This window comes from Perca fluviatilis, chromosome 6, assembly GCF_010015445.1.
Source record: "Perca fluviatilis chromosome 6, GENO_Pfluv_1.0, whole genome shotgun sequence".
NCBI lineage: Eukaryota > Metazoa > Chordata > Actinopteri > Perciformes > Percidae > Perca > Perca fluviatilis.
In genome coordinates, this window is record NC_053117.1 from 14,312,967 (window position 1) to 14,334,498 (window position 21,532).

The window sequence follows — 21,532 nt, forward strand, 5'->3', positions numbered from 1 at the left end:
GCCATTTCAAACATCTTTCATTTATTGTCAGAAATATCATGTTTTCAAAAGCATCACTTTCATCATATTTTTTGTGACATATTTAGACTGCAAGCAGGCACATCCGGACACGAGTAGGCTTATGTGCCGGGGCTGAGCCCCGGAGAGCCCCGGCCCAATTTAACCCCTGCATGCAAGTCTAGTATGTATTTCACTATTTGATGCAAGATTGCCATATACTAATAAATAACACTAACACTACAGAACATTGACCCAAATTACCTAGTTCTGTATCACCACCACTTGATTACATACATTAGATACGATAGATTTTTTTGTGTTTGTGTGTTTGTGTGTGTGTGTGTGTGTGTGTGCAAGCTTCTCAAATAACTTGTCCTTCATGATGGGAATAATAAAGTCTGTATCTATAGATGTCATTCCATAATTCAATCTAAATGAACGTATCAAACTGGATTATTTTAATATTGTCTGTATTTTACATGCAGGCTCAGGTAAGCTACTCACTGTTTACAACTGTCCAGCATCCAGTACAGACAGTAGGTTTTTTGTTTTATTTTATTTCATAATGATCATTATGTGATAAAATAATTGTTATTGTGTTTGAATTTTTGTCATTAACAAATATTTCATTTTCTTTTTTTGTAATTGTAAAAAGAGCAAGAGAGACAGAGAAATCCCCACAGACTCCCTGCAATGTGGCTAACTGGCATGTCATTGACCACAATGTTGCTCACCTTCTTCACTGGGACAGGGAGGGGCACCGTTAGGGGGAGACTGGGGTGCTGCTGACTCATCTGTTGTTAAGTCTGCTAAAAGGGGCAGGGACAATGATTTAATATGAATATCTTGCTAAACGTTTCCCTGCACTGATTAAATGGTGATTAAATGTAGGCTAACACTAGTCTGTAGCTAGCTAGCTTATTTCACTATGGACATTAAGCCAACAGGTTAATACCACTCACAGACTAGAGGCTACCCACCTTTCTTGGTGAAAAACTGGGTTACAGTTTGACACCCTTTCCTTTGTTTTTCCTCTCTTTCCTTTTTTGAAAACCAGATTGTGATATAACGTTACTTGGCAACATTGTGGTCACTGTAGTTCTGGCGCATCTACTGACTGCAACTAAAACACCTGTAAACACCGTCGCTGAGTGCGCTGAGGCAGGACCAAACCATTTCATGCAGATACAGGGGGGTGTTCGGTCAATATGGATGTTTACTTTTTGGTCAATGGGGATATTTAACTTTTACTGCCAAAAACAAGTAAAACAAAGAGATTATTAATTTTATTATTATATTTGAAATATATATACTTGAATGATGATGGTTTAATAATTTTATATTAGTTTTTACCTATTTTTTGGGGCCGCTGTCAGTCATGGGCCCTTGGAATTGTCCTAACTTTTCCCCCCTATACGGCGCCCCTGCTTTAAAGTAATGCGAGTGGACTGTAGTTAAAGTGACGAACTGCAAGGATATTTTCATAATTTGTTTGTGATAACAAACAGTATTCACACGAGTGGGGTTTTCACTGGTTTCTAAGCCTCAACTGATACATTTCATTAGGATTAATAAATACTGCATCCTGCTCATCCGAATCAAGAAAAAAACAGGAGAAACAAAAGGATACTGGACAATGCATTTATTAAATTAGAGTTCATAAAACATCTTGGAATGTGATCACAACTGTCATCATATCCTCCCCAGAGAGAGAGATGTATGTATGTATGTATATAAATATATAAAAACCATTGGAAAGTATGTGTAAATAGTATCTCAGTGATTCCTGGTTATCAGCTGTAAAACAGCAGTGAATGGACTTTCTACGCTGTGAAGATGCTTCACTGGTCTGAGAGGTTCCATGCCAACTTTCAATACATATTAAATTGATGCCAAATGAAAACAAATAACTGTAAAAGACACAAATATGGTTTATTCTAAAATCTTAAAGTCTTATGTCAAATAAAACAGAGGATAATAATTGTCAAAAGTCTGTTGATTTCAGCTTCCTCTCCTCCTTCTCAGTAAGGGGCTGCTGGGAGAGGATTTTGTCATGCAGGCGGTGGTGTTTGCCGATGCCCAGCTTCGGCAGACCTCGGTTCAGCCCCTCTAGCAGCACACATGACTTGCACAGAGCCTGGCTGGAGATGTAGCCACAGCGGTTGCAGGTTCCCTGCACAGGCATCTTCACCCCCTCCCGCACCGACAGGTTCTCCCCTGAGTGGATGATATCCATTATGGAGCTAGGCCTTACGCTCTCCAGGTCCTTTAAAAAGGTCCTTGCATGGCCACGATAAGCATTGGGAGAGTAGATACATTCAGTGGAAAAGTAGTCCAACTTCTTAAAGTAAGCGTAGAGAACAATCTCTTTCTCATACGCATATTTGAGGGGCTTGCAGCGCGGCACGACCCCTTCACCTTCACTGGCTGTGGAAATGGCAGTGCAGCGGCGCAGACGTGCTATGTCCCCTCGCAAGACGTTCATCAAAACAGTCTCCGCCACGTCGTCAGCATTGTGACCTGTGAAGTGAAGAAAAAAAAAAAAAAAAAAACATCCAGCCATTGTAACATATTCTAACAAAACAATTATTCTTTGAAATTGAGGCCAAGTGTGCTCAGTCTAATTTCAAGGTTGAAACTTTTGCATTCACATTTGAATGATCTTATTTGGAGTTACCTGTACATATCTTGTCCACTTTCAGCATGATGGCTCCTCTGTCTAATGCCTGCCTTCTGAACACTCCACAGAAGGTGCAGTTATTTTTCAGTCCCACCTGCTTCACTATAGCATCCATAGTCCAGCCATACAGCTCCTCATACGACACAATCTTCAGTGGCAGCTCATACTGTTGCTGATTCCTTTTTACTGTCTCCAAGGAGTCATCTCGGTAACCAGAGATTCCCTCGTCCACCGAGAGAAGCATAAGTTCAAGGCCGTAGTTGTATCGCTCATTTAGAAGCTTCATTATATGTGCGAGCACTGTGGAGTCCTTTCCACCCGAGGCAGCAATTCCTACTATTTCCCCAGAGTTGAACAGCTGTGCTGCCACGATCGTCTGATGCACCTCCTCCTCAAAGGCCCAGAAAAAGCACTCCTTACACAGCGAATGGCCCGTTTTTGGACGTTTCAGCACAGCACGCTTATCAACACAGTTACTGCACAGGACAGGCATCTTGACTGTTGGAGGAAGTTTTTTTTCCAAAAGGACAACAATATTATTGTGGCAGATGCTTTAGTACAGCTGACCCACAGGTTTTAGTATCAATTACTTTTTCCTCTTTCATTATCATTCACTTGTTGAAAGCGATCTTACACTTTTATTTTAGTAAAAGGTGCCCCTGGAATACAAAATCTCTCTATAGTTTAATAAGTCCGTCTGTGCTATAGAAAAGCCCTTACTACACAAATACATTATTTTCCAATAAAGAGAACCAACACAAAAGACAAAGAAAATCATCTGGCATTAAGACTACTTTTTGATACTTTTTAAAATAGTTTCCCAAATCCACACCACTAAGTGATTCTAACCAGGTTTTGATTATGCAGCTGGAAAAATGACAAAATTCAGTATACTAAGAATGCCATTTGCATAGTAAAATTTACTTGATTTTTAAATATGTTGTTAATGGATACCCATAATGCACTGCTGCTGCACAACAGAAATGGGGGGAGCAGATTACAACTGGACATTATAGACGGTCTATGGACATTTCGACCAATATACAATATTTAAGAAGGAAGTAAGTAACTTGTATAGTACACGGTACCATTAGTGGACTAGTATGTTTTTTGAGGCATGCTGAATTTAAGAGTTGAACAAAACGACTCATAAAACGTCTTTAAATATCGTCTAACAGGAATGCACTTTTGGACACGAGCAAAGCTCATGTAGCTAGCTAACGTTAATTGCCAGCTTTGAAGGGAGCTAAGTTTGATGTGAGGTTGTCTCTGTTCAAGACTCCCAACAACTACACAAACATAGTAGGATAAAGTCCATACAAACCCTAAAACGTTTCACATAACTAGTTTGAAATGACTTAATATAATAAAAGCACGCGTCAGTTATTTAACATTAGCTATCCGGTTTGACAGCGTGATTAAAGTCCAATGATACCAAAATCATCATGAGCAAACGATCAACGTTATACGTGTTTCCAGGTCTAACGTTAGCTAGCTAAGTCATCACATTTCTATAAGTTAACATTTCCATACCAACGACAAACCGAGGTCCGAATCGAGAATGTGGGGATGAAGTACACTAGGAAAACTACTTTTAAAATATAACTTTTCTTTCTTTAACAACCTTAGCGTTAGCTACGCGACCAGATAAAGTGGCATGTTGTTTCATCATGTGTCGTTAGCTCTTCTTCGCCCGGAAAACAGGAAGTGACGCCAGTCGGTAGCCCCTGCAGCACAACCTAGTGGTCGCAGTTGCCCAGTGCACGTTAAACTAATAACAGCACTGAAATGTGTTTTTATTTTTTATTTTTTATAATACCTTCATAGACCAAATAATTTAACATAACTGACGTAACTGTATTCCACCTGTGTGATTTCCCTTTAGATGTTGGTGAGAAGTCTGGTAAAGAACTTAGGCAGAGGGTGAAACAGGTAAAACACACAACTAAGTCAAATGTAAGCCATAAGGATTTATTAGTTTGCTTCAAAGAATGTCACTACTGCAGCAGCTGCAATAGATATCAAAATGCAGTATGGTGTAATGGAAGGACAAAGGGGTTGGTGCTGGAAGGGAGCAAGGCGTGGCGAGGTCAGGGTTCATGACAGGAAAGAGTCACAAGCTTAGTTGACGGGGTGAAAAGTACCCCTCTGATGCCACTGCATGTCTCTGATGCGCCGAACCGACTGGATCTGAGGAATCTGGGCTCCGAACTCAGTGCTGTCCTTATACTCCCCCTTTTCAAACAGGTACTGATAGCCTCTGTAGCCTGGATACTGATAGCCCACCCACCTGGTGCACCAGGAGAAACAGAGAGGGGAAAACAAATGAGAGACAGTTAAAGGTAAAAGGATGGGGACGTGTAGTAAGTTATCTTCAACATCTCGACGGTGGATGTTACTCACGTGCCACTCTGAACCCGAACAGAGGAGACCTTCTCCTGGTAGCCGTGCGCATGAAAGCTGGGGACATCGTCATCTATGATTTCTATCTTCTTCCCCGCGAAGCTGGGGTTTTCGTAAAGGACAATCTTGTGCTCCTGGCTGTCCTGAGAGAGTAGAGAGGGGCATTAACCCAGTGGGTGATTTGGGAAGCACGTGATGGGACGCATGCCAGGGGTAACAGTAAAAAGTGTTCCTTCTTACCACTTTAATCGGGCGGAATGCAACAATGGTGTCACTACGCCTGCTGTTGGTCCAGGAATCCCAGCGAGGATACTCCCCCTTCTCAAACACATACTGCTCCCCCTTACAGTTGTTCTGCTCGTATCCCACCCATCTGAGCGAGCAGAGGAGGAAGAAAAGGATGGTTGTGATTGGTGTAGGGGCAAAGCAGGGAAGAAAGCTAATAGCAGATTTTTCTGGCCATTTAAATCCCTTCCATCCCATACTCATTCACAATAGTATTTTCCTCTGACTGGCCCAGTCTCTGTGTCACTGCCTACTTGTTCATTTGGTTTAAATTTTTTCCATTGTCTAGTTTTTTGTCTGTTTCTGACCCACACTTACGGTCCACACAGCACCAGTATGGAGCCCACTTTCTCCACGCCTGCTTCCTGGAGGTTGTTGCAGGGACCAGTCAGCTCATGGCAGCGTCCCTGGAAGTTTTCCTGCTCATAGATAACCAGCTGTACCAATCATGGGAGAAAAGGGGAAAGGGTGAGTGTTGTCGAGCTACTTGGCTCAATTTCAAGAGCGCAAATCTGTTTGCAATCTCATGTTCGGAGGATGCAGGGATCCAAATAGGGCACGCACAAGTGCTTACTGCAAGGAGGAAGTTGTAAATTGTAACCGAATTGTTCTCTGCGTGTCTGTTGCACTTCCTCTCACCTTAAATGCACTGGTGCCTGGCTGCTGCTGCTTGGATGCAGGTTTCAGGTGGTCTGTGGCCATAGTGAATGGATCGGCAAAGATGAAACTGAAAAGAAGAAACGATCATTTCTTTGTTTCTGATAAATATCTGTGGCTGTCTACACGATTTACAAAATGTTCTATCGTTATATCAAAAATATGAGCAGATCAAACTGCTGATTATCCCACTGTGATAGATTTAGTTTTATATTATTTACCCACACACATGTATACAAGTGTCCATCCCTCTCCCTCCAAAACAAAGTTTCTAAAGTTCACAGCCTTCTGAACACAGAATTACAGCAATGCAACATGAGATACAGTTTGTATAGAATAAACCTAAAACAGAGGCAAAATGGAAGCAAATACATTAAAAAAAAAAATTTATAAAAGTAAACTTTATAAAGAATACAGCGTGACGGACATAAACCTCTTACCAGTACCTGTCTGTGCCAGTGTGTTTGTGATGGCACGATCAGCCCAATATATACGGGACGCCCAGGGGTGGAAACTCTGCCAAGAGTACCCACAGCATCCAAGCCGGCCCGCAGATCGGCCTGCCATAGGCCCAGCAGACTGAAATGAGGGGTCACCGCGTAGCCTCCCCCCACCCCGGGGTGTCACACTCCCACAAAGTTATTTCATTAGTTGTCAGTTTTGTCCAGCCAGTCATTGTTCGATATCTACATGATTCAGCACAAACAGTGCCAAGAGTCCCACACCTACAATGAGAGAGAGAGAGAGAGAGAGAGAGAGAGAGAGAGAGAGAGAGAGAGAGAGAGAGAGGATTGTAAAAGATGAGTTTTACTGTGCTGTAGAGATTCGGACCGATTTGAATAACAGTCCAAATACTGCTGAATATTTCCACAGGCCAAGGTTTATTTGATACTCAATTTCTAGAAAACACTATTAAAGTGTCATGGCAACATGTGCCTCTGCTGTTTGAAAGCTCCAAAGCTGGTATTTTTCAGTCAAACCTGATTACTGCACACGCCATCTTTATCCTGTTGGCAGTAAAATAGTTTAGTGATCAATAAAAAAAATAAAATAATGCAAACAATATGCCAAATTTCATCATTTAATTAGTTTGAATGACCCTGCATGTGCATGTCAACAATCCTGCAAGGGGAAAGAAGAAGTTAATATTGTCTTCTGTTGAAGAAAATATGTTGTTAATATTTTTAGAATATTATATCATTATAAAAGAATATTAGAATTTACACAGTAAATAATATATAAGTTAAATACAACTGGATCAAGGTGGACATGTGTCAATACTGAGGACAGATACGACATATTGTAGAGATTTTAGATGAGAGGTTTTGTGATGCAGCAATTATGATGTGATTAAGTGCTTTTCTCTAGTTATATATTACTGTGCCATTTTGCATAATATAACGGGTACTTCGTTTGAATATTTTGTGAGACTTTACATGTTCACTTCACTACCTGGAGCTTTTTGCTCCACTTCATTTCAATTCAATTTACTTCACTTGCAGAATCAGTGACATCAGTCACAAGCTGCTTTGGAGGATGACATTTCAGATGGGTAACATAAAAGACTTAATTTTTTAAAATTTTGGCTTTCATTGCCTTTATGACATGCAGCTAAAGGCCGCAGTTAGGAATTGAACCCACGGCCGCTGCGACAAGGACTGAGCCTCTGCCCAACCAGGTGAGCCAACCAGGCTCCCCGAAATATGACATTTTAAAGGAAGAAAAAAAAAATATATATAAAATGAAAAAGTTAAATAAAAAAAAATAATAGATAATTAAATACAGGCAAGTCATTTAGTTATCCTCAAGGTAGCACTACACCGCTTCCCAGTCCACTGCAAAAACCTCATCAAAATAGTCCATGAAAGATCCCCAGGTAGAATAGAATTCTCTCACGTTTCCTCTGAGTGAGTATTTCATCTTTTCTAACTTTAAATGATACATGACAAGCAAATTGTTTTCTAAAAAGAATGCACATCACTTGTCAGTCAGTCAGTCTGTCTATTTATTTCAGTTATAAAGAAGTACATAACATGTATTTTCTAAATGTTCTGCTTTCGGTCTGTTTTGCTGGAAATGGATATGATGTAGTCGCTGTCGGCGGTACCGTATAAACAGAAAATATTTAGTAATAAAATTAATAAAAAATATCGATTCATGCTGATGATAATACACCTTATTTGCATACAGTAGCGCCTTTCATACAAGAAATGCAGCACAAAGGGCTTTACAATATGGAAAGATTTATAGAATTAACATGAAATTGATAGAATCCCATAATTAATGAAAAATGAGATGTAAAATAATATGGTAAAAATAAGATAAAAATAGAAATAAGATGAAATAGAAAACATAGAATGCATAACGTAAGATGGAAATAAAAACCCACTGAATGATAATAATAAAAATAAAGTTAAGAATATTAAAATCAGTACCCATATTTGTAGCACTACAGAACGTAATTTTTATAACTAGAGCATTATTATTATTATTATTATTATTATTATTATTATTATTATTAAAGCAACACTAGGTCACTTCTACCACTTCGGTCCCCGTACAGGTTGGAAGTGGAATCGTCCATTACATTACATTGTCCAGTTCATTCGAACTACAGATCCGCTACCCGATCTGGCAAACTTGCATAATGTAATGTAATGTAATGGACAATTCCGCTTCCAACCTGTAGGGGGGCCGAAGCGGTAAAAGTGACCTAGTGTTGCTTTAAGTAGAGAGAAATTGCGATTTCTCTTGGCACAGCTACCAGAAGACTTCCAACTTTCAGACAGGTTGCTCACGTCACATTTACGTTGTCTCTCTCAGTTGGAGGCTGCGCAGTAACGCTCAGCGCTCACCGGAATAGTGCTTCTAATATCCTTCACTGGTCTCCGTCCAGAGCAACGGGATCTGTTGGTCCAGATAATATACTGTCTATGGTTTAAGCCCCTCTCCACATCTGCTGGTGGTGGTGTTACATCTCAGGTGATCCCCATCAGGGCTGTGCTGTGCTGCAGCCTTAAGAAAGCAAATGAACACCTGTATTTTTGTCCCAGGGGCGCTAAACTGACCTGGCAGTGACCTCGGTGGAAAAGTACAAAAAGATTTGTGTAGGTGAGGCATGTGAAAAGAAAAATCCAAGTTTCCATGTGTTTGTAGCTGTGCTTACATTTCCAAAAAAAAACAAAAAAACATGTTGGCTACCTCGAAGATCTGATTGATGTGACAGAGAATGAATAGAGTCCAATATGACTGATGGAGACTGAGGATCTTTGGCATCAATTTTCTAAAACGACCCAATGTTTTGTCTGAAATGCTCCTGCATCCTGTAGATCAGTGGTTCTCAAACTTTTTTCAATAATGTACCCCTTTTGAATTGCTTCTTTAAGCCAAGTACCCCCTAACCAGCACTAATCATTTTCGGTAGAAAAAAAAGTGTATATAAACAGGAACAGTACTGCAATGTCAGCAATAGATTTACTAAACAACAGCCTTGTAATAAAAAAACAAAAAAACATTTAAATGCTAATGAGAAAAAGAGACAAAAACTCGGAAAAAGATGGTACAAAGAAAGAAGGAAGTAAGGCAAGAATAGGTCAAAATGGTATCAAAAACTTAAAAAAGCCAGAAACTTAGAAGGGCAGTATAGGAAGGAAGGCAAGATTAGGTCCAAAGAAGGCGACACAAATGTCACATCTTTGGTAGGAAAACATTTTGTTTACATAAAGAGGAACGATGTTCTGGACAACAGCCTTGTAACTTTTAAACATTTTGTTAAATATCTCACGTACCCCCTACAGTCCTCCAAAGTACCCCTAGGGGTACACGTACCCCCATTTGAGAAACACTGCTGTACATAACTCCACCTAATAGAACACAGAACATGAACTCACAGCCAGAAATGCTTCAGTCAACTGTTTTTGGTGCATTCAAATCATGTTTCATCATGTACTGTCATAGAAGGCACACAGCGGAAAGTGTTTTTATGAGAAGAGTTTGAGACACACTCGCTATGAATCTCTGTGTTGGAAGAGATGCTGGTTAAAAGAGGTGGTGACTATTCTGATGGGATATTTTATGTTTTTTCACTTCATTACACTTAATTTCAGTTCAATAGGTCACAGAAAAAAAGACTGTATGGGAGAGCACTAATTCATTCTTTGTGTGTTTCCCGAGATTACAGGCAATATTTGTGATCAATATCTGGTCGTATCCTCAAGGCAGAGGCTAAAGACTCGAGTAAAACTGAGCTGTTTTATAACATCTGTCATCTGATGATTCAAAACACAGGCCTGAGCTTACATCTACTGTTTATGAAGAATATATTTGAGGGCAGTGGTGGCCAAGAGGTTAAGAAGTGAGCTCCCTAGACCGGCAGGATAAAAGTGAAAGAACAGCGCTTGTCCCTCCCTCATTACCATCACCGGGGTGCCCTTGAGCAAGGCTCCAGTGGAGCTGCTCAGTGGCCAGCAGATCAGACTGTGGTTGTACTGGGCAGCTACCATGTGTGAATGTGACAGGTCGTCGTTGCAAATGAGAAAATGTTCTCTCAATCGACTTACCTAGATAAATAAAGGTTAAAAAAAAAACGAGAGTTCTGTCAAAGAATTCAAGGGTGCGAAAACGGGGTGGCAGTAGGGAGTTGGGGTGGGAACCTGAGGGTCGCTGGTTCAAGTCCCCATACGGACCAAAGTATGGTGGTGGACTGGTAGCTGGAGAGGTGCCAGTTCACCTTCTGGGCACTGCCAAGGTGCCCTTGAGCAAGGCACTGAACCCCCAATTGCTCGGCGCGCCTTTCCATGGGCAGCTCCCCCACTCTGACATCTCTCCATTAGTGCATGTAGAGGTACTGAGCATGTTTGTGTAATTCAGACCTGTGTGTAATAACAACAGATTGAAAACATTGGAATTTCCCCTTGCGGGATTAATAAAGTATACATTATTATTATTATTATTATTATTGAAGTCGGCTCCAAGTTGTAGTGCAACTTGTTTGTGTACGTATGAATTAGGGATCCGAGCTCATGACAAAAAGGCGTTATGCTCCAGTGAAAGACACAGATATAAGTGCAGGAAAGTGATACAGCAGCCCAGAAATAGTCCAAAATACACACTGAGAACTACAAGAATATAGTCACCAGGGTTTTCCCATTACCATTACCATTAGAAGTAGTACCCAAGACGATTTGGGCACCACCTACTGTAAGCCCAATGAATGTAAAATCAATGTGAACATCAAAACTAACTAAATGACTCAGATCTAATGATTGGAGTTGGTCTCCAGTGGACTAGCATATTTGTCCTTAAGCTTTTTGAGCGTTATCTATTTATTACTGCTCTAGCTTTTCCAACGTTTTAGACACAGATATGGTAATATAATAGGTCTAAAATGATGGGAAATTGCATATTCTTTCTGTGAAAAATGTAACATTTTCTTGAAGGAGGAAACCCCTTAACCCCCAGCCAAATACGTGCACCTAAGTCTTCCACAAACCTAGGGAAATCACTGTTTCCATATATATATATATATATATATATATAAATATACACACATATATACTGTATGCTACAGATGTGCTCACAGCTGCATGTTTTGCAAGTATTTATTACTGGCGTGAGAAAATATGAAAGGATAGGGGAGCAATGCAGGAGACAGAGGAAAACAATATGTTATGCGTTATACGTTCTCTGTTTTTAATGTTTGTCTATTTTGGAATATTACATCAATATCTACTTAATAATAAAAATCATAACAAGTAATCATGTTTGCAGATGGAATCATTATTATCAGAAGGCAAATATTTAACTTATCCAAACTACACTCCTAATTGACTCACACGAGTTTAATATAGATGTTATCAGTTCCTCATGTTTACTTAGTGACCGTTCACCATGAGGCTCATCAACCATCAAATGCACAAATGACGACTATGGAAGGGAATGCAGTGCACTCTGTTTTAATAAGCAAGCATACATAAAGTATGACATCACTTCCATTGCTGTTAAGCAGATGCGTATATCCACATATTCACTGCATGTGCTCCTAAAGCTGGATGAGGCTTTCAGCTGTCTGACTAAAATGGGAAAACACAAGCAGCAAAAGTGGCAAAACATGACTCGAAAATGAATTTAATTCGAAACACATCTGCAGTTTATCTTGAGGAAAAATATCTGCCAAATGTAGGCTACATTATTTCCACATAAATGTCAGTTTTACATCTCTGACAGTGTTTTTCCAAATCTTTACTATTTCAGTTAAAGCCATTTTCCATCTTGACTTATGACATCACCAACAAAAAGGGGCCAACTCCAGGTCAAACAACTTTTATTCGCCACTGAAACGTATACATGGCACTCCTCTTTGGGCACAAGCAGCGTTTGCCATGGTCAGGTTAAGGCAGAGGGCAGGCACTGTCGGCAGTGTGGGGTGAGGCTGTGGGAGGGAGGGGGCGGGAGGTGTGTGAGGATCCTGCTCAGCTGGCTCCAGCTGTGGCAGGAGGGGCAGGAGGTGCTGGGGCGGGGTCGGGGTCGGGTCCTGGGCCGGGAACCGGAGCTGGGTCGGGGACAGTGAAACAGCCCCTCTTGTGCCACTGCATGTCCCGCACACGTCGGACAGACTGGATCTGAGGTGCAGGGGCCTCCCAGTCGTTCCAGTGCTTGAAATCTCCTCTCTCGAAGATAAACTGGCGCCCCCTGTAGCCTGGATACATGTAGCCGACCCATCTGGGAGGAAGAAAAAAAAACGTGATGCATGTCTCACAATAGCCTCACGACACTGTTAGACAATACAGTGTTTTGAGTAAGGTAGGGCAGATAGGGCAGGTAAAATCGAAAAGCAGGATTCACACTAGAAAGGAAGTGACATAGGGATGAAAGGGGAATGTAGGGAGGGGGCTTACGTTCCGTTAAGAGCCTTGACACTCGCCACACGATCCTGAAAACCGTGGCCCCACAAACTGGGCACATCATCATCAACAATCTCCATCTTCCTTCCAGTAAATCCAGGGTTCTCGTACAGATGTAGCTTGTGTTCGGCACTGTCCTATAGAGGAGAAACAGACACACGGATAACTTCTTTAGATGTCTCCAGGAGATGTTGACTAGGTAGAACAATGAATGTGTGTAATGTATAGTGTGTAGGGAAGTATATGTATTTAAAACCCTGCACATTTCTGGAGCTTTATGGCTGCAGTGTCAGTTTTGTAATCATCACCTACCACTTTGAGTGGCCTTAGAGACAAGAGGGAGTAGCTGTTCTGACTGTTGGTCCAGGTGTCCCAGCGTGGATATTCGCCCTTCTCCAGAATAAACTGCTCCCCTGTGAAGCCATGCCGATCATAACCCGCCCAGCTGAGAGGAAAAGGAAGACAGGAATAAATGGAAAAGAAGAGTTTTAGTTTACCGGACACCACACCAAACATTTTTTTACGTCATCTAAAGACATGAATTAAACATTGAGCATTACTTACGGTCCTGACTCAACTATGACAGATCCAACCTTCTCCAGTCCCTTCTCTGTCACATCTTTACAATCTGATGAAAACTCCGCCTTGCAGCCCTGGAAGTTCTCAAACTCAAACAGCAACACCTGGATCACAGAGAGGGACCGTAAAGATGGATATTCAGCAGCATGGCAACAATACAGAGAGGAGTCAGGTTCACCTCGGTCCACATTGGGTGCTGTTTGGATAAAGGCCTTCATAAAAGTGGCTCATATTGTTCTTAGAGAAAGGCATATTGTGATAGAGAACCTATCCACAGAATACTCCCAAAATACTGTAGAATGACTTATAATAACTTGTATTCTGATGTCTGCTCACCACCAGGCTACATAATAGAGACAGTCAGATTTTTTGGACCAATAGTTAGGACTTGTTGTGGTTGCACTAAACCACTCCAGGCATGCAATCCTTCCCTCATCAAACCAGGTTGTTCCAGTACCTTATATGTGGCTCCAGCTCCACCCTGGCTCTTCCCTGCAGCCAGCTGCTCCGGGGCACTCTGCTGCTCCGACATCCTCCTGATCCACTGCTCCTCCACTTTTGGCCAGCAGCACACGCACAGGCAAAGCACCATCCATCATGCATGCATGTTCCAGCACACACACACACACGCACGCACACGCACGCATAAGGAAAGCTCAATGTCACAATTGCAATTTATAACTCCCTCCTCCAATAGGAGGGTTGTATTCATTTTGGCCCAAAAAATAAAGTAGCAATAATTTGCCAAAGATTCTATTATATCAATTGAATAAGATAGAAAAGACGATATCATTATCCCTTAAAGTATACACTCATTAGTCCTTCAAAGTAGGTTCCATTACAATCCAGGATACCAAAATCATCCAAACCTGTGTCTCCAATCGGTGCAGCACCATCTAACTCCATTGCATTGGACTTATTACACCGACTGTGTCCAGAGTGAGGTTTTTTTTACCTGGGTTATGGCCTGCTAGGATGTGGTAGTGTCCCTCTTTTTCTGTGCCACTTGGTGTTTGGTGGGGTTGAGCCATTAGAGGGCAGGGACAGGGGGGGTATTTATGGTTTATTTCTGGCCACAACAGCAGAAAAGGGGGAGCTGTTGATACAGCAAGTCTGTCGCTCACATTGTGTCCGTAACGCTGCCTCTCAATAGGCAGCTGTGTTGGCACGCGCTGCCCTGCCTGTCCGCCTGGCTGCCAGTGAGCACTGTGTGCGGGCACACGCAGAGAGAGCCAAGAGGATTCAGCAAACAGCCCCGCTCAGCACAAACACACACACACACACACACACACACACTCTCTGGGACTACACCCAGTCTCAACCACACTGAACTTCCTCACACCTTTCTCGCATATTTGGGTTAGTATTGATCAGCAACATCAAATGCTTCCATTCACAGGTTTGACTGGGAAGCAAATCTGCAGCACTCGCATCTTAGAACCTTATCAAACTCCAGCTTTGATTTTATTCGGACCTTGCTCGACTAAATAAGACTCAGTAAGTGATTTGATTAAAGTAGTTTCAATTGACTTGACTAACTGAAGCTTGATTAAGGTTAAGCGCACACAACACTCGCATCAAATCACAGAAATACCCAGAGGAACTGAGCGGATGCAGTTTTTTTTTTTTTTTTTGAAGTTAAACTTAGCCAGAGAAGCACTAGACAGAGATGTGTAGCTCAAGTCAAGTAAATTTTATTAAGAATGTACTCACTTTTAGGACACTGGCCAGAACAACACAGTGTAATATACATCTTTACTTTCAAATAAAATAAAAAAGGACAAATAAGGACATAAAAAAAAAAGTCAAACATTAAATTTCATGACAAAGTAAAAACGTCATGTACATAGAAAACCAGGGACAATCACTCTGAAGACTCCGTCAACACATTCGCTTGCATTGCACGAGACATGGCGAACAAAAGAGGGGGCAGAGGTCAGTGCTGTAGTGCATCAATTGACAAAGTGCTTTATAGAAGTGTGAGAGAGGAAGATTACAGTTTAAGTTGAAAAGCAGGTGCAAATGTTCATAGAGGCTAGAGTCATTTAAACAGTGTAGTGGACAAACCATCTCTGGAGTAGTGGGGTAGCCAACACTCCGACACTCGGAGCCAGTCGGTTTGAGCAATGCTGGGTTTGACAGCAAAGATTGTGCATGCACATTAATTGGGGGCAAAAATCGAGGGAAGTTGCACATTCGTTGGAAATAAAACAACATCAAACATGATGGAGGAGTGTGTGTGAGGGCTACGAGGTGAAAGTATGGCTTATAATGAACGTGAACAGCCACAATCATTCAATCTGTCAAAAGGAGGGAAGACCGGCTGATTAATGTTTTTGAAGAGTGTATTTGGGCTGATAAGGAGTGTGCATGATTGACAGATGCAAAGTCACTTCACCAAAAGTCCCCCATCCTTCCACAAAGACAAAAATATATTTAGACAAAAACATACATATACATATATACACACACACACACAGTATGCAGCGACTGTGACACTGTTAGGATTGTGGGAGTGTGACAAAGTCTATTGTAGTGATGCATCTCAAGGTTTTAAAAACTAGCTCTCTGTCTCTGTTAAATCAATGATAATACAGATGTAACATCTCCTGATTACAGTTACTAACGTGATATACACTCCCGCTGGCAATCAACTCAGCCGTGATTTTGTTCTATATGTTCAAGAAGGAAAATCATTAGTGTATGAAATGTTATCCTATGGCAATGCTTGTGTGACTCCCGTCAACAACCTCCGCTGACTGACGCCGCGTATTACGTCCCATGCAGACGCAGCCAACTTGTACATACGAGTCGAGTAAAGAAAACATCAACGCAAACATCTTTTAGAGGAAGCGTGTGACGAAGCACGTCCGGGATAAAGAGGCGTAGTGGTCCCATACGTGTTAACCGTTTCCTGAAATGCAGCGTGACAGGAAGTAGTCGCCAAGAATCGCCTTTTCTCCCAACTTCTCCTGGTCCCTATTAAAGTGTTCACGTGAAGGGCCTTCCTGGTGCAGGAGAGCGTCGACAGGTTCCAGCATGAAATGAATAAAAGCAGAGCAGCCTTCTTCTCCTTGCTTGCTTTTTTTTTTTTTTTTTTTCTTCTCCATAAGACAGAGACCCTCCATAAAAAAAAGGCACCATGCACATTAATCAACCCAGATGGGAAGAGAACATAAACAAAACAAAAAAAATACATCAGCAGCTGTAGATTCACCTCTCCTACTCTCTGGGTCGAACGTTAAGGCTTCTGTTTCATATAGATTCTTCTGTTAAGGCAACCTAGAAGGGAGCGCGAGAGGACAACAGGGGTCACAAATGGAAATAATTGCATCATCTTTTTTGTTGTTTAATAAACACAGTTTAAGACTGAGAGAACGTTCAAAAACTGGCTCACCTCGTTCGTTTCCTAGCCGTCATTTTCATACTGACTCAAGCGCTTCTTGGACTTCAGCTCTTTTAACCACTGGGGCGAGTCCTCCTCACTACACAGATAAGACACAGACAGCAGAGTGAACACAGGGACGACGAGCTAAACGAGGCACAAAGAAAACCCAAGTTCTCTTGAACTTGTGGAGCTTACCCATTCTCTTTCCCGCCAGGTGGGGGCAGTACACGCGCTGCCCTGGGGAGAAAGGGGGACTTGGGAGAGCGGGAAAGCTGGGAAGGAGAGGGAGTGGGTCCATCGATTTGATTGTCAGAGTCGCTCCTCTTCTTCAGCTGGGCCTGACAACAGGAACAGGACACGTTTAAGAACTTCAAAAAAAACACACCTTCGCTGCATGAATACCATACATGACGAGAGGGCGAAACAATAAGCAGTCTATATAAATACATGAACATGCTACATTAAGCAGAAACTGATATGAAGACGAAGCATAAGACAGAACTGGTCGCGACAAATTCACCAGTGAGGCTCACCTTTAAAGCTGAGGGGTCCATCCCAGGGAACATGGCGACCCTCTGTGGCTGAGAGGAAACCGCAGGGCTGGCGTCGGCTCCTCTGGCCCGCTCCTCAGACTCAGAGTCATCGTCCTTACTTTCAGCCTTTGCCTCTGTCACAGGGAGAACCCGATTTATTGTCACATGCGAGCGTACAGTATTGTCCCATCTCATGACAGGACAATACTGTCCTGTCACGAGATGGGTCGAGTAAGTAAAACTTATTTATATGGCACTTTTAAAAACACGCATATGAACAAATAAATAACAATGAATGTTTATCAATTATAGTACAAAAATACAGCATAAAAGGGGTTGTAGCCCTTTACAAGAAGGCTAGTGTATAAAGGCAGGGTTTTAGATGCTTAAAAACAGTCCAAAGACTCCGCAGACCTGACAGAACGAGGGAGAAGATTCAAAAGAGATGGAGCTAAAATGGCAGAGGCACGATCACGTTTGGTCTTGTAGTTGGACCGAGGAATGGATAAAAGACCAAGATTTGAGGATCTGAGTGTGAGGAACGAGGAGCTCAGAGATGTAGCTTTGTAGGTAATCAACAGGATCTTGTACTGTATTCTGCGAGGACTTGTGCGATAAGAGACCGACGACCTGTTCTGGTTAACAGTCTGCAAGTTGTAGACGACGTAGATGTGTTTGACTGAGGCATGAGAAGAGGGAATTACAATAATCAATACGGGAGAATACGAACGTGTGAATTCGTTTGTTCCAGATCCGAAGGAGACAACATGCCATCGGATTTTTTGCAATCGTTCCCAACGGTTAGCGGGTGCAGTTAGACATTCCGTCCTCCCACTTCTGAGACATTAAAAGTGCACAATTAAACTTCTGAGTACATTCACCCATTTAGTGTATACTACAGAAGGAGCTCATCTGATGGAATAGAACCAATTGTTGGAGCCACATATTGTATGTTTATGGTCTCTTTTAAAATATTTATTGATTATAATTGTAGGTGGTGGGCATTTTCATCGCGGTTTGAGCGGAAGTGATAACATATTTGTTTGCTTCACCTGTTCACCTGGGTTTTTGGGGCTTTGAGAGAATGGGCTAACACTTCTGTTGAACAAATTATAACTGCAGTGCTAGTTGTATTTTACACGTGGAGGAATAAATCAACGCGAGACAATCGAGCGCGTCACAGTGCGTTTATGCATCTCTCGGTGTTTAGTCCCTCGCGGCAGCACTTTGTCGGACTGCTTAACAGCCGCAATACCAATCAAGAGGTCTTTGATGCTGACCTGTGGAGTCCCTGTAAAGCCAGTCCTCCGTGGTTCCTCCCTCGCCCTCGGACAGCGCTGCAGTCTGGCGGGCAGCTCTGGTCGGCCGTGTCCGCGGGGCTCGTTTCTTCACCAGGTGGGCCCTGGAGCGGAGAGCGCTGGTGTCTAACAGAGTGGTCGGAGCCTGGACATCCAGACACCAGAGAAATACATCAGTCAACGTGTGAACATATCGGCATTAATCAAGGTCGTTGACGCAGTCGCGACACACATTTGTTACTGGAACATGAAAAAAAAAAAAAAAAAAGACCTACTTATTGACCGTTTTCTGCTGACACAATCGAAAACGTCTTAAAAAACAGCATTAGGCACGAGGGAATGGTAAAGGCACATGTGGTAATAGGTGCTATTAGGAAGGCGTTACAGGTCTGTCAGAACCCGCACATCCAGGCTCAGAGACAGCTTTTTCTCCACAGCCATCACAACTCTAGACATTCAATTACAGAAATAGGACTTCATCATGCTGAATGATTATCTTGCCTTTTCTGCACTGCATTTACACTTTTCCAGTACTGTGATCTTTTAAAAAAAAAAGTGTGAGAGTACGGCGTGAGTAAGTGTAGGAATGTATACTACCATGCACTAGAAGCACCTGTCCCATTATGTGTATGTGAGGGTATGGTTTGTGGAAGGGTATGGTGTGTGCGTATGAATGTATACTTCTAGGCACTAGAAGGAGTAGCACTTCAATTTCGTTGCGACAATGTTTTACAATGACAAATAAATGGTTCCGATTCCGAAGTGAGCTGTGGTTAACTCAGATAACACTTACCTCAGGGAAAGGGAGTCGCTGGCTCTCCGCTGAGGACGAGGGAGGGAGGCTGTCCAGAGCGTCAGTATCAAACTGCGAGGCGCGATCACCTGGCGTGTGTGGGGGAGTGGGCTTTCTTGGTGAAGGGCTGAGATTGCTTTCTGAAGTGGGAGTGGCAGGAGTGAGGCTAAAAGCAGGTTAAAAAAAGAATCATAAAAAAAAAAAAATAAATGGGGGGGAAAAAAAGTTAGGAAACACCTCTGAAAACAACTGTGTGGTTGCTGTAACCACACTTGCAGTCAAAGAGAGTGTGAGTCATATCTTTCCTTTTGTTGACTCGGCTGTGGGAAGCTGTGATTTAGCTGACGCACCTAAAAACAAACTGCAAGCCTAAACACAAGTGATTCATATAAATATACGTAATAGACTATAATTTAACCCTTTTTTTTTTTTTTTTGGGAATTGAATGATTTTTCCATTCTTATTGGTGTTTTGATTAATGTTGTGATATTATTTTCTAACCACAGGAGGTCAGTGACAGAGACATGACTGACACAGAAGAGCAATCTGTTCGTGTTACAGGGTAGTGCTGGAGATGTTTTCACTTCTTATTATGATCAACGATAGCCTACGCAAATATCAATTATTATTAACCCTGCTACAACAATGGCTTCCTGTGGTATAGATTCATTCATGTTTGGATTTAGAATTTTTCCTGGTGGGGTGGGGGGTGCGCCGACCCACAAGAGTTAGAGGACCCGCCGGCCTCTTTAAGATCGCAAGTGTGGGAAAACTTTGAGACTGTATGGCTGCAGCCTGGAGTCACGTCCTCTCGTCTCATGCCGTCCCCGCCACGAAAACGTCGGTCTTGGGGTCAGTTCCAGTAGTAGGCTACAGGCGAGAGAGTGGTGGATAAGACGAGGACTGTGTGTCGGCGCTGTTCAGCAGTTGTTGGGTATGTGAGGGGAAATACATCTAACATGCTAACCCATATCCGACGCCATCATCCAGATGTGCCAATCACTGGAACGAGACAAAATAAAACTGTCCAACTTCTCCTCCCTACAGTGCTTAACCAGCCTTTAGATACACATAATTAAAGTTACATTAAAAGGGAGAAAAGCTTAAATGTTAAACAAGAGCTTATTCATTATTTTACCTACTGTTAAAAAAAAGCAAATACAGGCTACTCTTTTTGCACTTGCTCGGTTTACTTTACTTTACTTTCATTTTTGTATTCCTCCTGAAAGTGACTTGATTTTGCTGTTGGATTGATAGCCTACATCTGGCTTCAGGCTGCACTACAAATTCATTTTACTTCAACAGTGCAGTGTTAAACAATTTTAATAAATACAGATCTAAACCTTATTGAAATTTGTTTTGTGTAAGTTGTTAATAATTGAGCAATGGGAAAATAATCGCTAATTGAAAAATTAATCGTTAGATTAATCGAAAAAATAATCGCTATTATTATTATGAATTAATTAAATCGTTTAAAAAAAATTATCGTTTGGGACAGCCCTATCCAACGTAATATGATCCGAATTAATATGATGGAAGAAGATAGAAGAGCAGAGCGCAACAGGCAAACTAAACGACGGGTACGTTTAACTAGCATTAACAATTAAGCTGGTTGAATGCGTGATGTTTGTCTTATGAGTTAGCATACGTAGGCGAATTGCAACAGAAGAATATGCACCGTTTGTGTTTCAGACGTTGCTAGGTCACTAAGGGTTCCTATGCAGAAAAGGGAAAAGGAAAAAGAGCCTGCCCTGAAGTAGGAGCTGAAAGAGTTACAGGAACTGCGGTCAGAGGAATTTAGTAATCCCCAAATTGGTCCAGTCGGAACACGAGAAAACGGCAAAAATCCCTCTGGTCGGAAAGCGGCTAATGGGTCTGAAGTGGTTGTAAAAAAAAATTATTCTATCAAAATGACATATAAGAACTAATATTAAGGTTGTTGCCACTGATCTTAAACATTTGATTAATTCTGCCTTTTTAAGCCAACAAAAGTTAATGATAGACTCCGGTGGAA

General features: G+C 41.9%; 4 protein-coding genes across 8 annotated transcripts in view; all 4 read right to left on the reverse strand.

The window, feature by feature from the left end:
• Positions 1–1,627: 1,627 nt before the first annotated feature.
• ctu1 (cytosolic thiouridylase subunit 1 homolog (S. pombe)) lies at positions 1,628–4,424 on the reverse strand. 2 transcript variants are annotated; one of them, XM_039804492.1, is made up of 3 exons: positions 4,305–4,424; positions 2,678–3,178; positions 1,628–2,520 (listed from the first exon to the last, which is right to left on the reverse strand). In XM_039804492.1, the coding sequence occupies exons 2-3, from the start codon at positions 3,171–3,173 to the stop codon at positions 1,985–1,987; spliced, it is 1,032 nt and encodes a 343-aa protein (XP_039660426.1). In that variant the 5' UTR covers positions 3,174–3,178; positions 4,305–4,424; the 3' UTR covers positions 1,628–1,984. The 2 variants fall into 2 exon arrangements, with proteins under 2 accessions (XP_039660426.1, XP_039660425.1); XM_039804491.1 differs by having other exon boundaries at positions 4,214–4,388.
• A 206-nt stretch (positions 4,425–4,630) lies between these two features.
• crybb2 (crystallin, beta B2) lies at positions 4,631–6,552 on the reverse strand. 2 transcript variants are annotated; one of them, XM_039804463.1, is made up of 6 exons: positions 6,466–6,552; positions 6,008–6,095; positions 5,687–5,805; positions 5,324–5,456; positions 5,084–5,226; positions 4,631–4,970 (listed from the first exon to the last, which is right to left on the reverse strand). In XM_039804463.1, exons 2-6 carry the CDS (start codon positions 6,068–6,070, stop codon positions 4,802–4,804), a joined length of 627 nt encoding a protein of 208 aa, XP_039660397.1. In that variant the 5' UTR covers positions 6,071–6,095; positions 6,466–6,552; the 3' UTR covers positions 4,631–4,801. The 2 variants fall into 2 exon arrangements, with proteins under 2 accessions (XP_039660397.1, XP_039660398.1); XM_039804464.1 differs by having other exon boundaries at positions 6,472–6,545.
• A 5,411-nt stretch (positions 6,553–11,963) lies between these two features.
• LOC120561371 (beta-crystallin B3-like) lies at positions 11,964–14,546 on the reverse strand. Of its 2 annotated transcripts, none has more exons than XM_039804461.1 (6): positions 14,462–14,546; positions 13,964–14,061; positions 13,492–13,610; positions 13,240–13,372; positions 12,922–13,064; positions 11,964–12,745 (listed from the first exon to the last, which is right to left on the reverse strand). In XM_039804461.1, the coding sequence occupies exons 1-6, from the start codon at positions 14,535–14,537 to the stop codon at positions 12,496–12,498; spliced, it is 819 nt and encodes a 272-aa protein (XP_039660395.1). In that variant the 5' UTR covers positions 14,538–14,546; the 3' UTR covers positions 11,964–12,495. The 2 variants fall into 2 exon arrangements, with proteins under 2 accessions (XP_039660395.1, XP_039660396.1); XM_039804462.1 differs by lacking the exon at positions 14,462–14,546 and adding an exon at positions 14,376–14,455.
• Positions 14,547–15,184: 638 nt separating this feature from the next.
• si:ch73-138n13.1 (calponin homology domain-containing protein DDB_G0272472) overlaps positions 15,185–21,532 on the reverse strand; it is a 36,137-nt gene continuing 29,789 nt past the window's right edge. For both annotated transcript variants that reach the window (XM_039802926.1, XM_039802925.1), the window contains exons 7-12: positions 19,519–19,684; positions 18,708–18,870; positions 17,428–17,561; positions 17,090–17,232; positions 16,904–16,991; positions 15,185–16,788 (exon numbers count right to left, since the gene is read on the reverse strand). In XM_039802926.1, the coding sequence (XP_039658860.1) occupies positions 16,916–16,991; positions 17,090–17,232; positions 17,428–17,561; positions 18,708–18,870; positions 19,519–19,684 (682 nt within the window). In that variant the 3' untranslated portion in view covers positions 15,185–16,788; positions 16,904–16,915. The remainder of the gene's footprint in view (positions 16,789–16,903; positions 16,992–17,089; positions 17,233–17,427; positions 17,562–18,707; positions 18,871–19,518; positions 19,685–21,532) is intronic.